General features: G+C 43.4%; 1 protein-coding gene across 2 annotated transcripts; it reads right to left on the reverse strand.

Annotated features, from left to right (window-relative positions):
* Positions 1–1,043: 1,043 nt before the first annotated feature.
* On the reverse strand, positions 1,044–20,299 carry LOC110523853 (kinesin-like protein KIF2A). Of its 2 annotated transcripts, none has more exons than XM_036977548.2 (20): positions 20,099–20,299; positions 17,830–17,924; positions 16,736–16,864; positions 16,540–16,594; positions 15,702–15,833; positions 15,104–15,204; positions 11,033–11,128; positions 10,848–10,905; positions 10,551–10,713; positions 10,228–10,318; positions 9,993–10,056; positions 9,769–9,860; positions 9,431–9,573; positions 8,931–9,246; positions 8,415–8,482; positions 8,040–8,171; positions 6,439–6,583; positions 5,481–5,582; positions 3,474–3,609; positions 1,044–3,178 (listed from the first exon to the last, which is right to left on the reverse strand). In XM_036977548.2, exons 1-20 carry the CDS (start codon positions 20,160–20,162, stop codon positions 3,093–3,095), a joined length of 2,268 nt encoding a protein of 755 aa, XP_036833443.1. In that variant the 5' UTR covers positions 20,163–20,299; the 3' UTR covers positions 1,044–3,092. The 2 variants fall into 2 exon arrangements, with proteins under 2 accessions (XP_036833443.1, XP_036833444.1); XM_036977549.2 differs by having other exon boundaries at positions 8,070–8,171; positions 20,099–20,298.
* Between the last annotated feature and the right edge of the window lie 1,034 nt (positions 20,300–21,333).

The following is a 21,333-nucleotide window of genomic DNA, read 5'->3' on the forward strand; positions in this document are numbered from 1 at the left end:
GCCTCTCTCAGCCTATTGCGGACAGTCTGAGCGCTGATGGAGGGATTGTGCATTCCAGTTGTTGTTGCCATCCTGTACCTGTCCTGCAGGTGTGATGTTTTGGATGTACCAATTCTGTGCAGGTGTTGTTACACGTGGTCTGCCACTGCAAGGACGATCAGCTGTCCGTCCTGTCTCCCTGAAGCGCTTTCTTAGGCGTCTCACAGTACGGACATTGCAATTTATTGCCCTGGCCACATCTGCAGTCCTCATGCCTCTTTGCAGCATGCCTAAGCCATGTTCACGCAAATGATCAGAGACCCTGGGCATCTTTCTTTTGGTGTTTAAACCCTTTACAATGAAGATCTGTGAAGTTATTTGGATTTTTACGAATTATCTTTGAAAGACAGGGTCCTGACAAAGGGACGTTTCTTTTTTTGCTGAGTTTATATTGTCAACTCAGCAAAAAAAAGAAACGTCCCTTTGTTCAAGGACACATTCAATTTCTGTTAGTCACATGTCTGTGGAACTTGTTCAGTTTGTCTCAGTTGTTGAATCTTGTTATGTTCATACAAATATTTACACGTTAAGTTTACTGAAAATAAACGCAGTTGACAGTGAGAGGACGTTTGTTTTTTTGCTGAGTTTATGTATGGGGGACAGATGAAGGGCTAGTCATTCAGAAATCATGTCAACCCCTATTATTTTAGAGTGAGACCATAACTTTTTGTTGTTATTTTACTTCTGAATTAATTTAGGCTTGTCTAAACAAAGGGGGTGAATACTTATGCAACGACTATATTTTAGTTATTTAATTTGTAAAACTGTTTAAAAAAAAATGTAACTTTGACATTATGGAGAATTGTGTAGATCAATGGGAAAAAATGCAATTAAATCTATTTCAATCCCACTTTGTAAAAAAAGTTCCAAGGTGTAGACTTTCTATAGGCACTGTATATGTTCAAATAAAGTTAGCCTACCACCCCCAAAAAAATACATACAATTGTGGTCTGTAAGGATGTCAACGTCTGAATAATTCTTGTCAGAACACATACAGCAGAAGGTGCAGTCAGTCAGGTGGTTCTTTATTCTTTAAGCCAGGCAGTTACATCTGATGCACACATCAATTATCTTAAGGTACCGTAGTCAAGTTCTAGTAACACTGCAGCAGCTAGGTCCAAACTCAGTCCTTTTCATCACTATACATCTGCACCTCCATATTCCCTTTTATAAACAACTTTAAAATGGGATGGGGGGAGAAAAGATACTTTTTTACAAGATTCATAGTACGAGGGTATTTCTTCAGTTAATAGCACATTGATTGCTTTGTAAACAGAACGGACAGATACAACTGCGACTGGGCTTGTTAAGAGGCAGGTTGGTACATATAAATATTTATCCTAGCAAGTAACACAGAGCAGTTTTATACAAGCTAGTCATTAGAAGCATTTGTACGACAGTGTTTCCCCAATATTCTTAGGAGGGGCACAATGTCACTCAAAAACATAATTTCAACCAGTCTTTTTAGACGTGAAGGGTGGCACACCTTGCCTAAGAAATGGTTGGGAAAACACTGTTGGAGAAGGTTGTAAAGAGTAGTGCATTTATGTACAGTAGCACACGAGGGTGCAGGAGGTTTATGTAAGAGATAATCAACAACGGGCTATGCGTTCTGTGGAAAATAACGCGCTAGCGGAGTGGAACTGACCTTCCACGGAGTTGCATTATTTTCCAGAGAACGCATAGAGCCCGAGTTTATTATCCCTTTCATACAATGGTTATAATTTAACACATTTGCCGCTGGAAATGTGTTCAACATCCACTGAAGTAGCTAGCAAGTTTACTAGAGAGCTGCAGTAGTTGCCTTGGTAACCAGACAAACATACTCGCTAGTTTAGCGCAACAAACCATCAGTCCTAGCTTACAGTTATGAAAATCCAATTCAACAATGCCAATAATGTTTTCAATTCGACTTTTGCTTCCAAAAGCAGCTCAAACATAGAACACATAAGAATTAACTATAGCCATTGAATTCTACCGTGCAGATACACCGTGTGTTATGGGGAAACAATGCACGCTCTAGAATGCCCTTCAAGCCAAACAGAAATGAGTATTCAACAACTCCAATAAAGTACAATCACAGCTGGTTTGTGCATGCATGCATCTGGTTGGCTCCCAGACCAACACATTATCACTTCCTCAACCTATATAGGCTACATGATCAGAACAGGTGGTCAGAAATGTATTTCCTACTAAATCAGTGTTTGTTGCTCTTGGTCCTGGAGAGTTGAATACAGTGTGTGCAGGCTTTTGCCCCAACCTAGCACTAACACATCTAATTCAGCTGATCACGGTCTTGTTGATTTGTTGAGTCAGGTGTGTTCGTGCTGGGCTGGAAAGAAAGCCTGCACACACTAAAACTCTCCAGGAGCATGATTGAATACGGACGGTAGTTAAGTTACTAAATAAATACGTTGTTTTGATTCTTAAAATTGGCTGGAGGTAAAATCGATCATATCTTACAGTTTGTCTTATAAAAAGGTGCATAAAAGAAATCCTTCCCCCTTTTCTTTGTTTAAATGAAAATCCGTCAATAATGGTTTCACCACATAGATACATTACCCATGTACATACATGGAAATAAGAGAGAATCTTGCCCTCGGTTTAACAGATGGATAAATGGATGGATGGAGGATATTTACAAGCAGCAATGAGAGCCTGTACATAGAGAATAGGGCAACACCTCATGATCCTTCAATCATAAAATACATCATAGCATGGATCTTATTTAGGTCTAAACAAATTACTAAATAATTTGCTTGTACAGTTGTTTCCAGATGTTTTGTGCTGTGACCCCCTATTTCTTTTAATGCCTTTAAATGTCAATATGCCTCTCTGGACAAATGAAACAATGCTTTAGGCCACAACCCACATTTAGATATCCAAAACCCAGTACCGCAATGGGCCCCGACCATCTTTTAGGGACCATGGCTAAGGACATCAGTTATGTCATGCTTATGACAGTCTCAAGTAGCCTTAATGTCAGAGGGTTCCAGTTAAGTGTTGAGATTAGTGACGTGTGTACGTACACGTGTGTGTTTGAATGTGTGTGTCTAAAGAGCGCGAGGCCTCTTGGGGTTGATCTGTTTGCTCGCCTGCTCCTCTTCCTGGAGTGTAGAACGGAAACCCTTCACTTTGTCTGGGAGAGGGAAAGAAAGAAGGGAAGAGAGACGGAAGAAAAGGAGGGAGGAGAGAGGGGCGTAAAGGAGGGAGGAGAGAGTAGGGGAGGGGAGGAGAGGAGGGGAGGAAAGGAGGGGGAGATGGGGAGGAAAGGAGGGAGGATGGAAAGGAAGAGAAGGTAGAGGCTTAGATATAATCAGTAACAAATGCTATGAAATGTCATCTTGTTTCTTACTTCCAAATAACATGACATGAATCACAATTCATTTAATGAGTTCTTAGATCTAGAATCAGTTATTAGAATCCCACATTACCTCTGAGCTCAATGAGGATGTCTATCTTTTGATCCAGGATCTGTTCTAGCTGCGTGGCATAGGAGTCTACGTCATAGTCCACTTCCTCTGTCATCTCCAACAGAACCTTCTCATCCTCCAGCCAGCGGATAGACTCCTGCACCGGACACAGACGGGAACACACACAGAGAATGAAACTCCTACTCTGAACTAATTTATAAACTCAGCAAAAAAGAAAACGTCCCTTTTTCAGGACCCTGTCTTTCAAAGATAATTTGTGAAAATCCAAATAACTTCACAGATCTTCATTGTAAAGGGTTTAAACACTGTTTCCCATGCTTGTTCAATGAACCATAAACAATTAATGAACATGCACCTGTGGAACGGTCCTTAAGACACAAACAGCTTACAAACGATAGGCAATTAAGGTCCCAGTTATGAAAACTTAGGACACTAAAGAGGCCTTTCTACTGACTCTGAAAAACACCAAAGAGAGATGACCAGGGTCCCTGCTCATCTGCGTGAACGTGCCTTAGGCATGCTGCAAGGAGGCATGAGGACTGCAGATGTGGCCAGGGTAAAAAATTGCAATGTCCGTACTGTAAGACGCCTAAGACAGCGCTACAGGGAGATAGGACGGACAGCTGATCGTCCTCGCAGTGGCAGACCACGTGTAACAACACCTGCACAGGATCGGTACATCCGAATATCACACCTGCGGGACAGGTACAGGATGGCAACAACAACTGCTCGAGTTACACCAGGAACAGCGCAATCCCTCCATCAGCGCTCAGACTGTCCGCAATAGGCTGAGAGAGGCTGGACTGAGGGCTTGTAAGGCCTGTTGTAAGGCAGGTCCTCACCAGAAACAATGTTGCCTATGGGCACAAACCCAGCATCGCTGGACCAGGCAAGACTGGCAAAAAGTGCTCTTCACTGACAAGTTGCGGTTTTGTCTCACCAGGGGTGATGGTCGGATTCGCGTTTATCGTCAAAGGAATGATCGTTACACTGAGGCCTGTACTCTGGAGCGGGATCGATTTGGAGGGTCACAGCATCATCGGACTGAGCTTGTCGTTATTGCAATCTCAACGCTGTGCTTTACAGGGAAGACATCCTCCTCCCTCATGTGGTACCCTTCCTGCAGGCTCATCCTAACATGACCCTCCAGCATGACAATGCCAACAGCCATACTGCTCGTTCTGTGCGTGATTTCCTCTAAGACAGGAATGTCCGTGTTCTGTCATGGCCAGCGAAGAGCCCGGATCTCAATCCCATTGAGTATGTCTGGGACCTGTTGGATCTGTGGGTGAGGGCTAGGGCCATTCCCCCCAGAAATGTTTGGGAACTTGCAGGTGCCTTGGTGGAAGAGTGGGCTAACATCTCACAGCAAGAACTGGCAAATCTGGTGCAGTCCATGAGGAGGAGATGCACTGCAGTACTTAATGCAGCTGGTGGCCACAGCAGATACTGTTACTTTTGACCCCCTCTTTGTTCAGGGACACATTATTCAATTTCTGTTAGTCACATGTCTGTGGAACTTGTTCAGTTTATGTCTCAGTTGTTGAATCTTGTTATGTTCATTCAAATATTTGCACATGTTAAGTTTGCTGAAAATAAACGCAGTTGACAGTGAGAGGACGTTTTCTTTTTTTGCTGAGTTTATTAAGAAGCAAAGTGTAAAGAAGCATCGTTCTTGTTTGGAACAATCTGTTGTCTGCATTTGACCTAAAACAGCATGAACACTTATAGTGAATCTAACAGCAAGGAGAAGGAACTGTGCTGATCGAGTGACATGTTGCATGGCTTGTTGTGAGTGGGAAGCAGCCACGAGCAGAAAGGAGACAACAAACGGAATAAACTATAAACACGGACATTACGCAGCTGAATGGGATTTCAACATATTGCATGCAATATGGATCCCTTGCGATATGGATTTTGCACATGTTAAAATTGCAATTTCGATGGCAATTTGATTCATTGTGCAGCCCTACTCTGAACTATATGTGTGTGTGTGTGTGTGTGTACCTGAAACACAGCTCGGTGGTCTTCCAGCACCTGTTCCTCCATCTCCACCAACTGAGACACAGCCTCATGAAAGGTAAAGAGCTGGGGGGACACCTCCTCTTCCTGGAGGGGAGAGAGGGGGAGAGAGAGACGCCGACGGAGGGAGGGGTGAGAGAGAAGGATAAAGAGAAAGAAAGAGAACAGAGAAAAGAATACTCTGAAGAACCACACCCTTTTTATTTGACAGTAAATCAGTGTATAAGCCAGTATATGCAGTGCCCTCCACTAATATAACCTTGGTAAATATGAGCAAAACGGGCTATGAAAAAAATTCTCCAGCTGTGATGCTTGGGAGTTTTTTGGGGCCACTTTAACCATCCTCCTCAATGTGCGTGGGGTCAATATAGACACACGTCCTCTTCCAGGCCGATTGTTAACATCTCCAGCTGCTTTAAACGTCTTCATTATTGCCCTGATAGTGGAAATGGGCAGTTTCAACCGTTTTAAGCTATTTTCTTATAGCCATTTCCTGATTTGTGCAGCTAACAACCTTTTGTCGCACATCATTACTGTATTCTCGGGTCTTTCCCATAGTGATGGATGACTATGGGAACTTGGCCTGTGTGTCACCTCATATATATATACCCCATTGAAACAGGAAGTCATGGCTTACCACTTAAGTGTTCCTAATCACTCAGGTGAACTTAAAAACACAACATTTGAATGGGAATATACTTAAGTTAGATTTTACTTATGAGAATTTCTAGGGGTGCCAATAATTGTGGCACATATGTTTCTGAGAAAAATATTTAAAGGTTCGATTTTTGTGAATATTTTGAATGAAAGACCAAGAGGATAAACAGCAAATACCCTTTTTTCACAGGCCGTTTTGCTAATATTTGCCAAGGGTGCCAATATTAGTGGAGGGCACTATACAGGGGTAACTGGACAGTAGGTGTATGTGTGTGTGTTTTCTTACGTTTTGTTCACAGAGCAGTTTGAGGTCATCCCTCTGAGGGGAGCTGCCGACCCCCCACTGAGCCTCCAGGACCTCTAGCTGGGTGACGCTGTGTCCTCCCCGCCCCTCCATCATCACCCCTGGGTCCACCGTCAGCTCCTTCACCCTGTCGATGCACACAAACAGCACACACAGACACACACACAGGCACGCAAGAACACACATGTACGCGCACACATACGCAAGCACACACATTAGTAGTTTTCCCTGACCACATGATCTGACCTTTTTGATTGGTTAAAACAGTCAATGAACCAATGGGAACGAATGGAGACATTTTAGGCAGGAGTGTGATGGACAAGCTGGGAAAGAAAAACATGAAAAACAAAAAAACGGCTTCTGAAATGAATGTATGAAAGAGTTAAAACATATAAGCATGCCACAATTCAGCAATGACAAACTGAAACTGAAGGTTAAAGGTCATGAACAGTCAAAATCATGTTTTTCATGAAATGCAGGATATTTGAATAAAATCAGATCAAAGTGTGAAAAATGATATTGACATATTTAACATATTTAACATGATATTCTCTTATCTAATTTAAATAAGTACCGCCTTGTAACCAACATCGGAGAAGGCGTATTTTAAGAGAGGCGTGATTTATATAGCTAGATAACTACACAACTGGTGTCAAAATCTGTAGGTTGTCAGCAAACATAATTAAAAGTTGATCCTATTAATCTATGGCAAAGATACTTATATGTCTGGTGTTAGCTAGTTACTGGCTAGCTAGGTATTCAGCCAGCATGGAACAAAAGGGGGGGTCGTTCAAAACCGACGCAGTTGTCATTTTAACACATCCGTCAGTGCTGCTGTGAACCATATCACAAGATACATGCCAAACAGGAGATGTATAAAAATCATTGATGCAATGATTAAATAATTGATGCAAATTCAATGTCGTTTGAGCTGTTTTGTGTATCACCAAATATTCTTGAGATGATTTTACTGCTAAACTGCTCACTGCATCCAAGTTGCTTAACAGAGGTGTTTCAAAGAGCTGTCAGTCAAGGCGAGCTCATGAATATTAGCTCCCCGTCCACTTAGCCTGTCTTTTCAAACTTCCTGGTAGTTAGCCATGAGAAAAAAAGAAAATGTTCTACAATTTGAAGCATTTCTATTCAAAACAAATATTATGGGTGATATTTTAGTCACTCAAAAGGCTATTTTACATGGGAATCAGAATTACTGTTCGGGACCTTTTAAATAAATTATATCAGTGTAGGTTAAATAAATTATTTAAATGAAGAAGAAGAAAACGGAAACAAGCTGAAAAACTTGAGGCCGTGCAGGTTTGTAGCCAGCAACACTTAAGTCAAAAGTTACCCCTAACCCCTGGTCCAGGATCAGAGCGATATTTTCTTTATGGCCTGACTGGCCTTATAGTTATTATAAGGTTACAGTTCATCTGATCCTAGATCTGCGGTTAGGAGTAACCTCTCACTGGAGTCAAATGACAGGCAGAGGATGGGTTTGTATGTGAGCTAGTGGAGATCACAAACATAGGAACGAAGAAGATGAAGTAAGTACGGTAGGTAAGAGATTAGTAGAGAGGAGAGACCTGGTGGGAGAGGTGGGAAAGTCATCGTACTCGTAGGTATTAGTGGGGGAGAGCTCAGCACGACTCCCCCCTCCACCACCCTGCTGCTGGGAGAAGGGGATGTCTGATGGGCTGATCCCAAACTCCTTCACTCTGGAGAGGGGGAGAGAGACACACACACAAAGCGACCGAGAAGATCCCGTCAGGATAAGGTCTGATCATACATTAGAGGGTAAATGATTTGTCTCGTATCAAGAAGAGGGAGTGAGACGAGATATAGAGGGGGGGGGAGGTTATTCTGCAATGACAACTTGAATGAAACTTCTCCCTTATTAACCAACAGTCTTAGTAATTAGTCGTTGGTGAGATGTAGACAGTCAGTCAGCGTGGTCTCACCTGTTGGCGTATCTCAGAGTGTTTAGAGTGTTTTCACAGGAAGCCATTCCAGGAGATATAGTGGCAATCTGTGGGGGGAAATAACAGTTACTACATCATTAGAAAATAATCACAATCGTTGGTGCTTAATAAATAAACATTGAACCAGGCAGTTCTGAAGACCAGGAAGTGTTGAAGGGACAATCTGCTGTAGCTACATCCATTTTTGGACTTATACATTAATTATATATATAATTATGAATAATATAACTTCACGAGTTTAGTACCCCATCAGAACCCAAAATATAAGCTTGTTTTACTCTAAACAAAGTAAATGTAAACAAACACTGTATAACCTCAAAACATGGTTAAAACTCTCATTTTGATATCATGGATGGTCAGTCCTTGCATCCACAGATCTGTCTATGAATTTGAGAGTGGTTACATTTCTCCAGCCCCACCCCTCAGCTTTTTAGCGAAACGGGGCAGAGAAAACGCCATCACTTTAAAGGAGATGTATGTACAGTATTATCTCACCATGCAGGTCCTGGAATTCTCCCCGATGAAGGAGTCTCTGAGAACCTGGGTCAGCTTGCTGGCTCTGAACGGGGTGTGGGGCTTGTTCCGACCCAGGGCTCTGATACACTCCTTGAGCGCCAGCAGGCTCTTGTTGATCTCGGCTCCCTCCAGGCGAGTCTGGCGGTCAGCGCTGGACGTGTCGGCCCCCCTCTCGTTCCCCGCCAGGTCGATCAGCGAGAACTTGCCGTGCATCTTCCCTCGCCGCCTCAGAATGATCTGGAACACAGCGTGGCTACGGGACGAGTGGGCGTTGGCCGAGGTCTGACCTGACGTCCTGGGAGAGAGCGAGAGATGGAAGAGGAGGAGCGAGAGATGATAGAGAGGGGAGGGAGGGAGTAAAGCAGCAGGAAATGACTGGCAGGAATAACATCCATATCAGATCTTTAAAATAAGTTAACGCCAGTCAATTAAACCATCCCACTCCACCCCTCCCTCCTACTCGCCCTCTGTGGTTTTACCTGCAGCTATTTCCAACCTCTATGAGTTTGAGGACGTCTTCAGTACATTTGACGTCTCTCTCCTGCAGCCCCACCACCTGCACCTGCTGCTTCCCATCCTCCAGAACCCTCAGCTTGGCTTTCCGGTTCAGCAGGTCAAACACCTAGAGAAGCGCAACACAACCACGCGGCCGGGTTAACACAACCACAACCGCCCTTCGGCCCACGCATTGCGGTTCAGCAGGTCAAACACGTACAGAACCACAACCACGGTTACATAAACACAGTCGCCACCCTCCAGGCTTCACGGTTCAATATAGGGGGTTTGAAGATGCATGTATTGTGGTGACTCCACTTGCCTTCCCACTGTAGATCTCAAAGAAGGTGGCGTAGACATTGAGGTCCAACTTCTTGTAGTTCGGCTTCTTCAGCATGAGAAACACGTCTCTCGCTGCAAAGAGAGAAAGGGCTTCACTGAAGAGACACAGCTTCACGCAAACACGCAGAAGGAGCACGTTTTGAACTAAAGAGAGAGAGAGAGAGAGAGAGAGAGAGAGAGAGAGACTTGGTGTAGTGTTTGTACCAGCCAGTGCGTAGATCCCTTTAGAACAGTCTTGGTTCTTCCCAGAGAAGTCTCCTCCCATTGTCTGAAAGGGAAAGCAGTGAGCTTATCTCCCAAACGAAGGCAATGTGCCCCCCCCCCCCCCCCCCAAAAAAAAGAAAGCCTAGAAAGCGGTTGCTAGGATACAGCATTATCAAGTTAGCGTTCAAGTGTTAGCCGACACGCGCGGGAAGTGATCATCATCGGTGCCACTCACATGCGTTTTCCCACTTCCTGTCTGTCCGTAGGCGAAGCAGGTGGCCATTCCCCTCTCAAAGATGGTCTCCACCAGTGGTCGGGCGGTGAACCTGGGGACAGGGGGAATGAACGGTTGACCACAGTGAAGATACTCTAAATTACAATATTATACTTTCAACTCACACTTTCAAATAAACCGTGTTATGTCAACGGGAGTGTTGACACACAGACACAAATCTCCAGTTAGAATTCGTCCTAGTACACGTGATCATTTGTGTTCTTGAAAAACATACCTCCGCACCAGACGCTATCACCTCTTGGGAGTAGAGAAGGGAAACTTACCGGTAGACCATGTCGTTGTCTGCGCTGTCGTCAAAGGTGTAATCGAAGCGGAAGGTCTGGTTCTCCAGGTACCTGGTCAGGTCCACCTTCTGCTTGGGCTCATGGACCATCACCACATCCTTACTGGGGATGGTGATCACATCCAGGTCCTTCATAGTCAACTCTGGAGGGGGAGGATCATGTTTCCACGAGAACGTGTGAGGAGTGCGATGCTTATGCTGCTGCTAAACCTCTGCATGTAAAAGACCATGTAACCCGAAAGATGGTGTGCCTGCGTTCGATTGATGAAATGTGTACCTTTTTTATTGAGGGGCCGTGCTCGTACACACACACATATCCTGTGCTCCTCATCGATCTGAAAGTTGAAACAATGTCATACAAGACATGATTTAGTTAGTGGCCAACAAAGACGTGTCACCACTCTATGAAAATAGACCTGCGCCTAAGCAGTTTTAGCAGACAGATATAGATATACAACGTACCAGATCAGCGGTGGTTAGAGGCCTGTAGTCCAGACTGGCTCTGAAGTCTCTGATCATACACATGATCTCATAGTTAGGCACAGTGACATCTACCTCCTGGGAGAGAACGGCACAGTCAACAGTGTGTGTGTGTGTGTGTTAATGATGCGTGGGTTACCGCAGTCCCCGCGGATATATTGTGTGGAGGAAGGGAAGGTTGAATAAAGAAAAAACAATGCATAAAAAAAATCCATAAATGTATCATTCTTGTGCAATTTATACCTTATAAGCTACATTGAGGATTTTCTTGAATTATTTTAGGCTATCTGGCATTAGTGCACAAGCCTTAGCTTTAGGGCCTAACTGTACACGCGCCAAATAGACTACACTCCAAAAACAAAATGCTTTTGGGAACGCACAGAAAAAGTTAATGTCATCTACGGAGGAGAAAGGACACTGTAGGACTTTAATTCAATAAGAGAAAGGCTACGAAATGGAGAGATGAAAATAAAGCGAAGGGAGGGCCAGAAAAGTCATGTTTGGGAAAGATTTTGTGATGTGGTAAAAGAGGATGATAGCAGTGATGATTGTCAGGCGCCATAGTCACAAGACGGGGTCTTCAAAATGGGCCTGCGGCACATCAGGGGAACTTAGCCTACTGTTCAGATGGGTTAAATGGAAAGTGAAATCTGGACACTGACTGTAGGTCTATAACCTCTCACATAGCCTTAATATCAACTCCTTCAGAATCAAGCATTTCTTGCAGTAAAATGATACACCAAATGTAAGCCAAATTTTGACTCGGGAACAAGAGATACGTGATTTATTTAGTTCAGCATCTTGAGAGAATGCAAATGTGCAGTTAGCACCTCTACAGGCGGTATCTATCTTTATTAGCATAACATAATAATTGTATTTCAACCACATAAAATATGCATCCAAGTCAAACTGAAATCTTATCAGAAACATGAAACATGATGTCATTTGGAAACCGGTTTTTATTTTTTTTGCATTTTATCCAGGTCCCTAAACGTCTTTGCTCCACGAAAGAATCCGAAAAGACAGAGAAAATGCTACCGATGTCAACTAGATTGAAGCATTCATTCTATCGATCTATGACATTATTCTAGTGAGCAAGGGTAAATTTAGTCTTCTAGGGCAACACATATTGACAGAAGAGTCAACTAACAAATAACCTACCAAATTGTCAGAAATTATAAGCAGAAACATACACAATATTTACAAAACCACACCTGTTGCTGATAGGTGTATAAAATCGAGCACACAGCCATGCAATCTCCATAGACAAACATTGGCAGTAGAATGGCCTTCCTGAAAAGCTCACAGACTTTCAACGTGGCACCATCATAGGAGGCCAACTATCTAACAAGTCAGTCGTCAAATTTTGCCCTGCTAGAGCTGCCCCAGTCAACTGTAACTGCTGTTATTGTGAAGTGGAAATGTCCAGGAGCAACAACGGCTGAGCCGCAAATTGGTAGGCCACACAAGCTCACAGAACGGGACCGACAAGTGCAGAAGCGCGTAAAAATCGTCTGTCCTCGTTTGCAACACTCACTACCGAGTTCCAAACTGCCTCTGGAAGCAACATCAGCACAAGAACTGTTCGTCGGGAGGTTCATGAAATGGTTTCCATGGCCGCAGACAAGCCTAAGATCACCATCCGCAATGCCAAGCGTCGGCTGGAGTGGTGTAATGCTTGCCACCACTGGACTCTGGAGCAGTGGAAACATGATCTCTGGAGTGATGAATCACGCTTCACCATCTGGCAGTCTGACGGATGGATCTGGGTTTATCAGATGGCAGGAGAATGCTACCTGCCCCAATGCATAGTACCAACTGTAAAGTTTGGTGGAGGAGGAATAATGGTCTGGGGCTGTTTTTCATGGTTCGGGCTAGGCCCCTTAGTTCCAGTGAAGGGAAATCTTAACGCTACAGCATACAATGACATTATAGACGATTCTGTGTTTCCAACTTTGTGGCAACAGTTTGGGGAAGGCCCTTTCCTCAGCCCCCGTGCATGAAGCGAGGTCCATACAGAAATGGTTTGTCGGTGTGGAAGAACTTGACTGGCCTGCACACAACCCTGACATCAACAACCAATGATAATTTGGAATGCCGACTGCGAGCCAGGCCTAATCGCCCAACATCAGTGCCCGAACTCAGTAATGCTCTTGTGGCTGAATGGAAGTAAGTTCCAGCAGCAATTTTCCAATATCGAGTGGAAAGCCTTCCAGAAGAGCGGAGGCTGTCATAGCAGCAAAGGGGGTCCAACTCCATATGAATGCCCATGATTATGGAATGAGATGTTCGACAAGCAGATGTCCACATACTTTTGGTCATGTAGTGTACATACTTGCGAAGGTATTCACCCCCCTTGGCATTTTTCCTAATTTGATGTCTTACAACCTGGAATTAAATGGATTTTGGGGGGGTTTGTATCATTTCATTTACACAACATGCATACTACTTTGAAGATGCAAAATATGTTTTATTGTGAAACAAACAATAACACAAAAAAACAGAAAACTTCAGCATGCATAACTATTCACCCCCCCCAACGGCAATACTTTGTAGAGCCACCTTTTGCAGCAATTACTGCTGTAAGTCTCTTGAGGTATGTCTCTATAAGCTTGGCACATCTAGCCACTGGGATTTTTGCCCATTCTTCAAGGCAAAACTGCTCCAGCTCCTTCAAGTTGGATGGGTTCCGCTTGTGTACAGCAATCTTTTAAGTCATACCACAGATTCTCAATTGGATTGAAGTCTGGGCTTTGACTAGGCCATTCCAAGACGTTTAAATGTTTCCCCTTAAACCACTTGAGTGTTGCTTTAGCAGTATGCTTAGAGTCATTGTCCTGCTGGAAGGTGAACCTCCGTCCCAGTCTCAAATCTCTGGAAGACGGAAACAGGTTTCCCCCTCAAGAATTTCCCTGTATTTAGCGCCATCCATCATTCGTTCAATTCTGACCAGTTTCCCAGTCCCTGCCGATGAAAAACATCCCCACAGCATGATGCTGCCACCACCATGCTTCACTGTGGGGATGATGTTCTCAGGTTGATGAGGGGTGTTGAGTTTGCGCTAGACATTGCGTTTTCCTTGATGGTCAAAAAGCTCAATTTTAGTCTCATCTGACCAGAGTACCTTCTTCCATATGTTTGGGAAGTCTCCGTCATGCCTTTTGGCGAATACCAAACGTGTTTGCTTATTTTTCTCTTTAAGCAATGGCTTTTTTCTGGCCATTTTTCCATAAAGCCCAGCTCTGTGGAGTGTACGGCTTAAAGTGGTCATATGAACAGATACTCCAGTCTCCGCTGTGGAGCTTTGCAGCTCCTTCAGGGTTATCTTTGGTCTCTTTGTTGCCTCTCTGATTAATGCTCTCCTTGCCTAGTCTGTGAGTTTTGGTGGGCGGCCCTCTCTTGGCAGGTTTGTTGTGGTGCCATATTCTTTCAATTTTTGAATAACGAATTTAATGGTGCTCCGTGGGATGTTCAAAGTTTCAGTTATTTTTTTATAACCCAACCCTGATCTGTACTTCTCCACTACTTTGTCCCTGACCTGTTTGGAGAGCTCCTTGGCCTTCATGGTGCCACTTACTTGGTGGTGCCCCTTGCTTAGTGGTGTTGCAGACTCTGGGGCCTTTCAGAACAGGCATATATCTACTGAGATCATGTGACAGATCATATGACACTTAGATTGCACACAGGTAGACTTTATTTAACTAATTATGTGACTTCTGAAGGTAATTAGTTCCACCAGATCTTATTTAGGGGCTTCATAGGAAAGGGGGTGAATACATATGCACACATCACTTTTCCGGGGGGCGTTTTGTATAATTCTTTCAACAAAATAGGAATAACGCCAAGGGGGATGAATACTTTTGCAAGACACTGTCAATCAGGCAAAAGAAAATCCTTCACCCCATGTCAAAAGATTGTTCCACTGTCTCTGCTGACTGTAGCCTACAGGCATTTTCTATATTAGCGGGTTAGGGTTGGGTGCAGGCATCAGATTTATACTTTATCACATATTCAGTAGTCGGGCGGTTGTGGGTGAGCAAACTGTGACCCTACCTGTGCCTTCTTCTCTCTCAGCTCCTGTTGTTGCAGCCTCCTTCTCTCTCGCTTCTCCTGCAGTTTCTCCACCTCCTTCACACAGTTGGATTTCCGCCGGGCTGAACCGGTACAGAGTAGGAAAACACAATTATCAAAAAAGAATCTAGCATAAATGTATAATAGTGGTCCATTTTCATTTCTACTGTCCCTATTTCAATATACTTCAAAGCTCTTCAGAGGCAAATACACAACAAAAAGATAAAACCATGAGCGCTAAGCTACACATTCAATAATCTCATAATAAACCCCCCTGGCCGGCCGGAATAGAGCGCAGCTCAGTGAAAGAACTATTCTCCGGCTGCCTCTCTGTTCTCTCAGCAGTACAGCTGGGCTAATAGGCCTGTCTGTCTGCCTGGGCGCATTAGATCACTGGTCATGTGTCCCATCATCATAACCCACCAGACTCAACATCACATCTCATCGCGGCAGAGAGCTCCAATCGGAGATTTACAACAACAAACAAACAAAAACGACTAGTTGTTAACATGGCAAATGTATTTCACAATAACCAGGACTATTTAGCGACACAAAGCTGCAGTGTGTCTGTGTGAATTACCGTTCTGCTGCTGTTGTAGTGTCATTTGCTGTGTCTGTAGGGCTGTGAGTGCTGCGGGTGGGGGTGTTTCTGGTTGGCTCTGCTGGTGCTGTATCTGACTGGGTCTGGCCCGCGTAGTCCCCACCGCTGCAGCTGGAAAGACACAACATACAGGACATTTTAGTCACGCATGTACATTTTGTTTAGTACATTTAGCACATGACATATTGTCTTTGGGCATCTCATCTTCTTATTGATGGCTTTTTAAATTCGGAACAGGAGTAATGACAGTCCCATATCAGTCGTCCTCAGGTGATTTGTCAGTAAATGATCTTGACATGAATATGCTATCTCTCCCCAGATCCCCTCTCTCCTTTCCACCTGTGTATTTATCTATTTTCGACTGTTGCTACAGATCTCTCTCTCTCTACAGATACCAAGGTCTCGCTCTTCCTCTCTTGTCTCTCTTCATCTCTCTACTGATATCTCTGTCTCTCTCTCTCCAGATATCAGTGTCCGAGGGGTATTTTCACCACGTATTCACAGATGGCACACCTGTTGCTTCTATTGAAACAGAAATAGAGATCTATTACTCTCGTGGTACAGTGGGTCAGTAGGATGTTAAGTAGCAAGCCTGGTTAAACCAAGTGTACACCCAACATGGCACCCTATTCCATGCATAGTGCACTGCAGTTGACCAGATCCCTATGGGCCCTGTTGAAATGCAGTGCACCATAAAGGGAATAGGGTGCCATTTGGGACACCGACGTAGTCTCGCGTTGACAGACTTCAAAAGTCTCGTCTTTGCTCAGGAACGTGAGGAGACTTGGAGATCAAAGTTCTGTTGAAGCTGCCTTGCCTCTGTTTTCTCTTGCTGGGGTTTCAGTCTTGGGGGGTGCTATTGTTCGTCGGTTCTACAAGAGACAAAAGAATACCATATCAACGTAAAGAAGCAAATGGGACACATGAAAATAGACAACACTTTCCCATGATTAAAGTATACTGTACAGACGTATGGCTTTTGGCCACAGCACAGTACACTATAAGAGAATGACCTTGGGTGGCTTGATTTGTTTGGCAGCAGAGGCGATAGAGGTGGCAGGAGGGGGGGTCTCAGGACTCTGTACTGCCTCCTCTTCAGGGGCCACATCTGGGTTCAGAGCAAATATGCTCTCCAGGTCAATCTGCATTGGGAAGAGGGTGCAACATACATGTTAAAACTCTGTTCCAGCCTCTCCAACCTAATGTGTGTATGAATATACACTGAGTGTACAAAACATTAGGAACACCTTCCTAATATTGAGTTTACGTCCCTGTTTACCCTCAGAACAGCCTCAATTCTTCGGGGCAAGGACTCTACAAGGTGTCGAAAGCGTTCCACAGAGATGCTGGCCCATGTTGACTCCAATGCTTCCCACATTTGTGTCAAGTTGGCTGGATGTACTTTGAATGGTGGACCATTCTTATTACACACAGGAAACTGTTGAATGTGGAAAAACCCAGCAGCGTTGCAGTTCTTCCCACACTCAAACCAATGCGCCTGGCACCTACTACCATAACATGTTCAAAGGTGTGCCATTCACCCTCTGAATGGCACACATACACAATCCATGTCTCAAGGCTTAAAAATATGTCTTTGACCTGTCTCCTCCCCTTCATCTACACCGATTGAAGTGGATTCAAGAAGTGACATCAATAAGGGATCATAGCGTTCCCCTGGATTCAACTGGTCAGTCTATGTCATGGAAAGTGCAGGTGTTCCTAATGTTTTGTCCGCTCAGTGTATATCGGAGGGGTTGGGTGAAGAAAAAAAACAGAAGACAAATGAACGTCTCGTATGGAATAATAAAGTAATCTCTTAACTCAGGAAAAGACAAGAATGTCACACATGTGCAGTGAGATTGATTAACAATTTCCCAGTGACATTTAAGAAGTGAAATAGGCTACCATGTTAAAACGTGTAATCCGAAAGGAGGGCACGCACGCACAAACAAACACACACACACACACACACACAAACTACTTAAAGGCATCCGTAGTCAAGCTGATTTGCTTTGTGTCCTAAAACTTTCAACGCTCCATCTGGTACAAGCTGATAGGGGGTCAGACATGACTGATTAACACACATAAACACACACACACACAGTACCTCTTTCCCTTTCGTATCTCCATTCTCTATCCATTCCACCGTGACACTCTCGTTGTCTTCATTCAGTGAGGTGACCATTGCCTGGTGGATTCGACCTGCAAGAAACATGTTATAAACATATACCAGTTTCAGTGTAGACTCCTGCAGGAATAGAGAACCATGACATGTTGGATTTGTGACCACATGACATGATGGATTTGTCCTGGCTGCCATAGATGGGAGAAAACAGTTGTAGACTCATACGGTCATACACTCTGGCTATTGAAATTCAGCCAATGACCACGACACACTAGATCACACTGACCAAAGAGGGTGGTGATGAGACCAGGCAAAATCGGCCAGTATGGGCAGAGGCCTTCAGTAACAGATGTGTCAATAACCCTGGATCTGATTGGTTGACATTTAAAAAAGCTTCACATGCATGTCAACATTTGACTGCTTCAGGGCATTTTGTTATGTTACCGTACATGCAAAATGGTTTGTTTCCATAATGTTTCTAGTGTTATGTCTCATTCTAAATAGCTAAAGCTCTTCTCTTATGGATGAGCCCAAATTACTACAAACATTTTAAAAAATACAGTCACACAATTGGTTGAGCAGATAATGAAATGAAATCAAACAAGACAGGTTCATTGCTGCAGAATCCCTAAGTGTGTGTCTTTTGCTAGTCCTTCCCTGGAGATAGAGCAGACGAGAATTAAATAAATAGCAACTGAACACTACTCACTTTAGACTAGCAAGGACTACTATGTAGAGAAGTAGCTAGTAGGCTATTGTTAGTCAGTGGCTAGCCGACTAAAACTCAACAATTTACGATGGGGTTAAGCGGCGACTAGTGTGGGAGAACTGGACTTCCGATGTCACATAAAAATACGTTTTTATCAAAAACTATGGATTTCAGCACCCAAAGAATAGCCCGCAATTACACATGACAGGAAATGGGGGGAAAACTGATAACGGATTAACAACATTGTAGTTACTCAACAATACTAACGTAATTGACAGAGTGAAAAGAAGGAACCCTGTACAGAATAAAAATATTCCAAAACATGCATCCTGTTTGCAACAAAGCACCAAAGTAATACTGCAGGACATGTGGCAAAGCAATGCACTTTTTGTCCTGAAGACAACGTGTTATATTTTGGGCAAATCCAATACAACACATTACTGAGTACCACTCTCCATATTTTCAAGCATAGTGGTGGCTGCATCATGTTATGGGTAAGCTTGAAATTGTTAAGGACTGGGGAGTTTTTCAGAAAACAGAATGGAGCTAAGCACATGGAAAATTCTAGAGGAAACCCTGGTTCAGTCTGCTTTCCACCAGACACTGGGAGATCTTTCAACAGGACAATAAACTAAAACTCAAGGCTAAATCTACACTGGAGTTGCTTACCATGAAGACAGTAAATGTTCCTGAGTGGCAGAGTTAGTCTTCACTTAAATCAACTTAAAATGCTATGACCTGAAAGTCTAAGAACTGAAAATGGTTGTCTAGCAATGATCAACAACCAATTGTTTTCATATTTTTCACAAATGTTAGAATTTTTATTCCACTTTGACATTACAGACTATTCTTTGTAGATTGTTGACAAAAAAATATGAATTAAATCAATTTTAATCCCACTTTGTAATGCTTCAAAATGTGGAAAAAAAAGGAGTATGAATACTTTCTGAAGGCACTGTAGTACGTGTAACATAATGTAACTCAGAGCCATGATCAAGGGCTAGGCTTAAAGGAGAATCGCCATATTCAACGTTTCCTGTAAACCCAGATTCTGGTTCAGAGCTGAACGGTCTTCTGTGACTATTCCCATTAAGACAGTTCGCTAAACGATATATACGGCTGAATCCAGTATCATTACCAGGCAACCAGCACGGCCTATAACCGCACAGGTGGATGCATCCCTGCCAATATAAATCATTAATCCCTGTTAGCCAGCCGGCTAGCTTCACCCAGTAATTGAGTAAAGGCTACAACTAGCTGGCTATAGCTACGCCATTCAAAGTAATATTAACCGATTTGATTGACTGCCGCTGTGTCAGACAGGGAGCATGACAGTAGGATGAGAATGGGTCTAGTACCGAGCACAGTTCTCTATGCCATTGCTAGGCTAGGTATCCAACTCAGCACCCTGCCTGACTGGATAGGCGCTGCCTTGAAGCAACAAAGATGATGTAGCTAACGCGACAGCGCCTCAATGAAAAATGCATCTTTATCTAGCTAGCTAGCGGACGAGCAGGAGAGAGAGATATCTCTCTGTCTTACCATCACTCCGTTTGATTTCCACGTAAATGCCGATGAGGATCTTTCCGAAGACAGCGACAGCCATCCCTCATGTGTGTAGTATGTGTGTGTATGGCTGTAGTATGGGGTGTGTATTTGTTTAATTTGAGGGGGACCAAGTCGCGCCGCAGAAAAGAGAAACCGGGAGGAGGTCAGGAGGATAGAAGGAAGCAGTGCGCATGCGCATAGACTACTTCGCTCCATCAGAGTGGAGACGCATCCAAGAAGCGAGTTAGATTTGATTTTTGCTTAGTCTTCTAGCTAGCTACACTTGCTATATTTATGCGATTTTCTGTTGATGTGCCATTGGGTGAAAAAGCAGCACGCTTAAATGTGTTCATTGCAAAATAAGAGGCTTATCGGGACTAATTCTATAAATGCGTTTAATTCACGATGTGTAACCAATGATTGAGTAATAGTCGATAAGTATGACATGTTTTATTCTAAATGTTTATAATTCGAATAATTATTATATGTATTCATAAATAGGATAATAATTCATACATTAACACATGGTTGAATGCTCTGTTTTGATTTAAATGTTAAAGGCCCAATGCAGCCGTTAAAAAAAATAATCTATATCAAATCATTTCTAGGTAATAATTAAGTACCTTACTGTAATAGATTTCCATTAAGCAAGAATTTTGCTAAGACTGTCTGGGAGTAGTCTGAGTTGGGAGGGGGAAACTGAAAACTAGCTGTTATTGGCAGAGAGGTTTAGAACTCTCTTTGTATTGGTCTATTAACCAATTTACCGCCTGGTGATGTCACCATAGAAAGACGAAACTCCCACCCATGCAAGCCTGCTGATTAGAAAATTGTATTTTTAACCATCAAGATTGTAGATTGTATTTTCAAGCAGCAACTATCAGGAAAGGGCATTGATAAAACATGTTCACACGTTTACAGTGTTCGTTTAATCAGCTGTTGTACAAAATGATATAAAACACAGGAAACATAATTTTTACTGCACTGGGCCTTTAATCTCCTCTTGTGTTCACCTGCACTTTATTGTTCTGAAAACCAAATCTGGAAGACCCACTAAACACGGACCGACACAACGTCTTTTTTTGGTGCAGTCTGGATCGGCCTTGATTTCAACATCCATGGATGTTGATTATTGGTCCAGACAGGAACCAATCATAGGCATCTATGTTTCACAAGTTTGGACAGCACAGTACAGGCTAGCCGGCTGCCCAGGCTAGTCATCGCAGTAT

The sequence above is a fragment of the Oncorhynchus mykiss genome, chromosome 5 (genome assembly GCF_057628025.1).
Source record: "Oncorhynchus mykiss isolate SJ-2025 chromosome 5, ASM5762802v1, whole genome shotgun sequence".
In the NCBI taxonomy this organism is placed as follows: domain Eukaryota; kingdom Metazoa; phylum Chordata; class Actinopteri; order Salmoniformes; family Salmonidae; genus Oncorhynchus; species Oncorhynchus mykiss.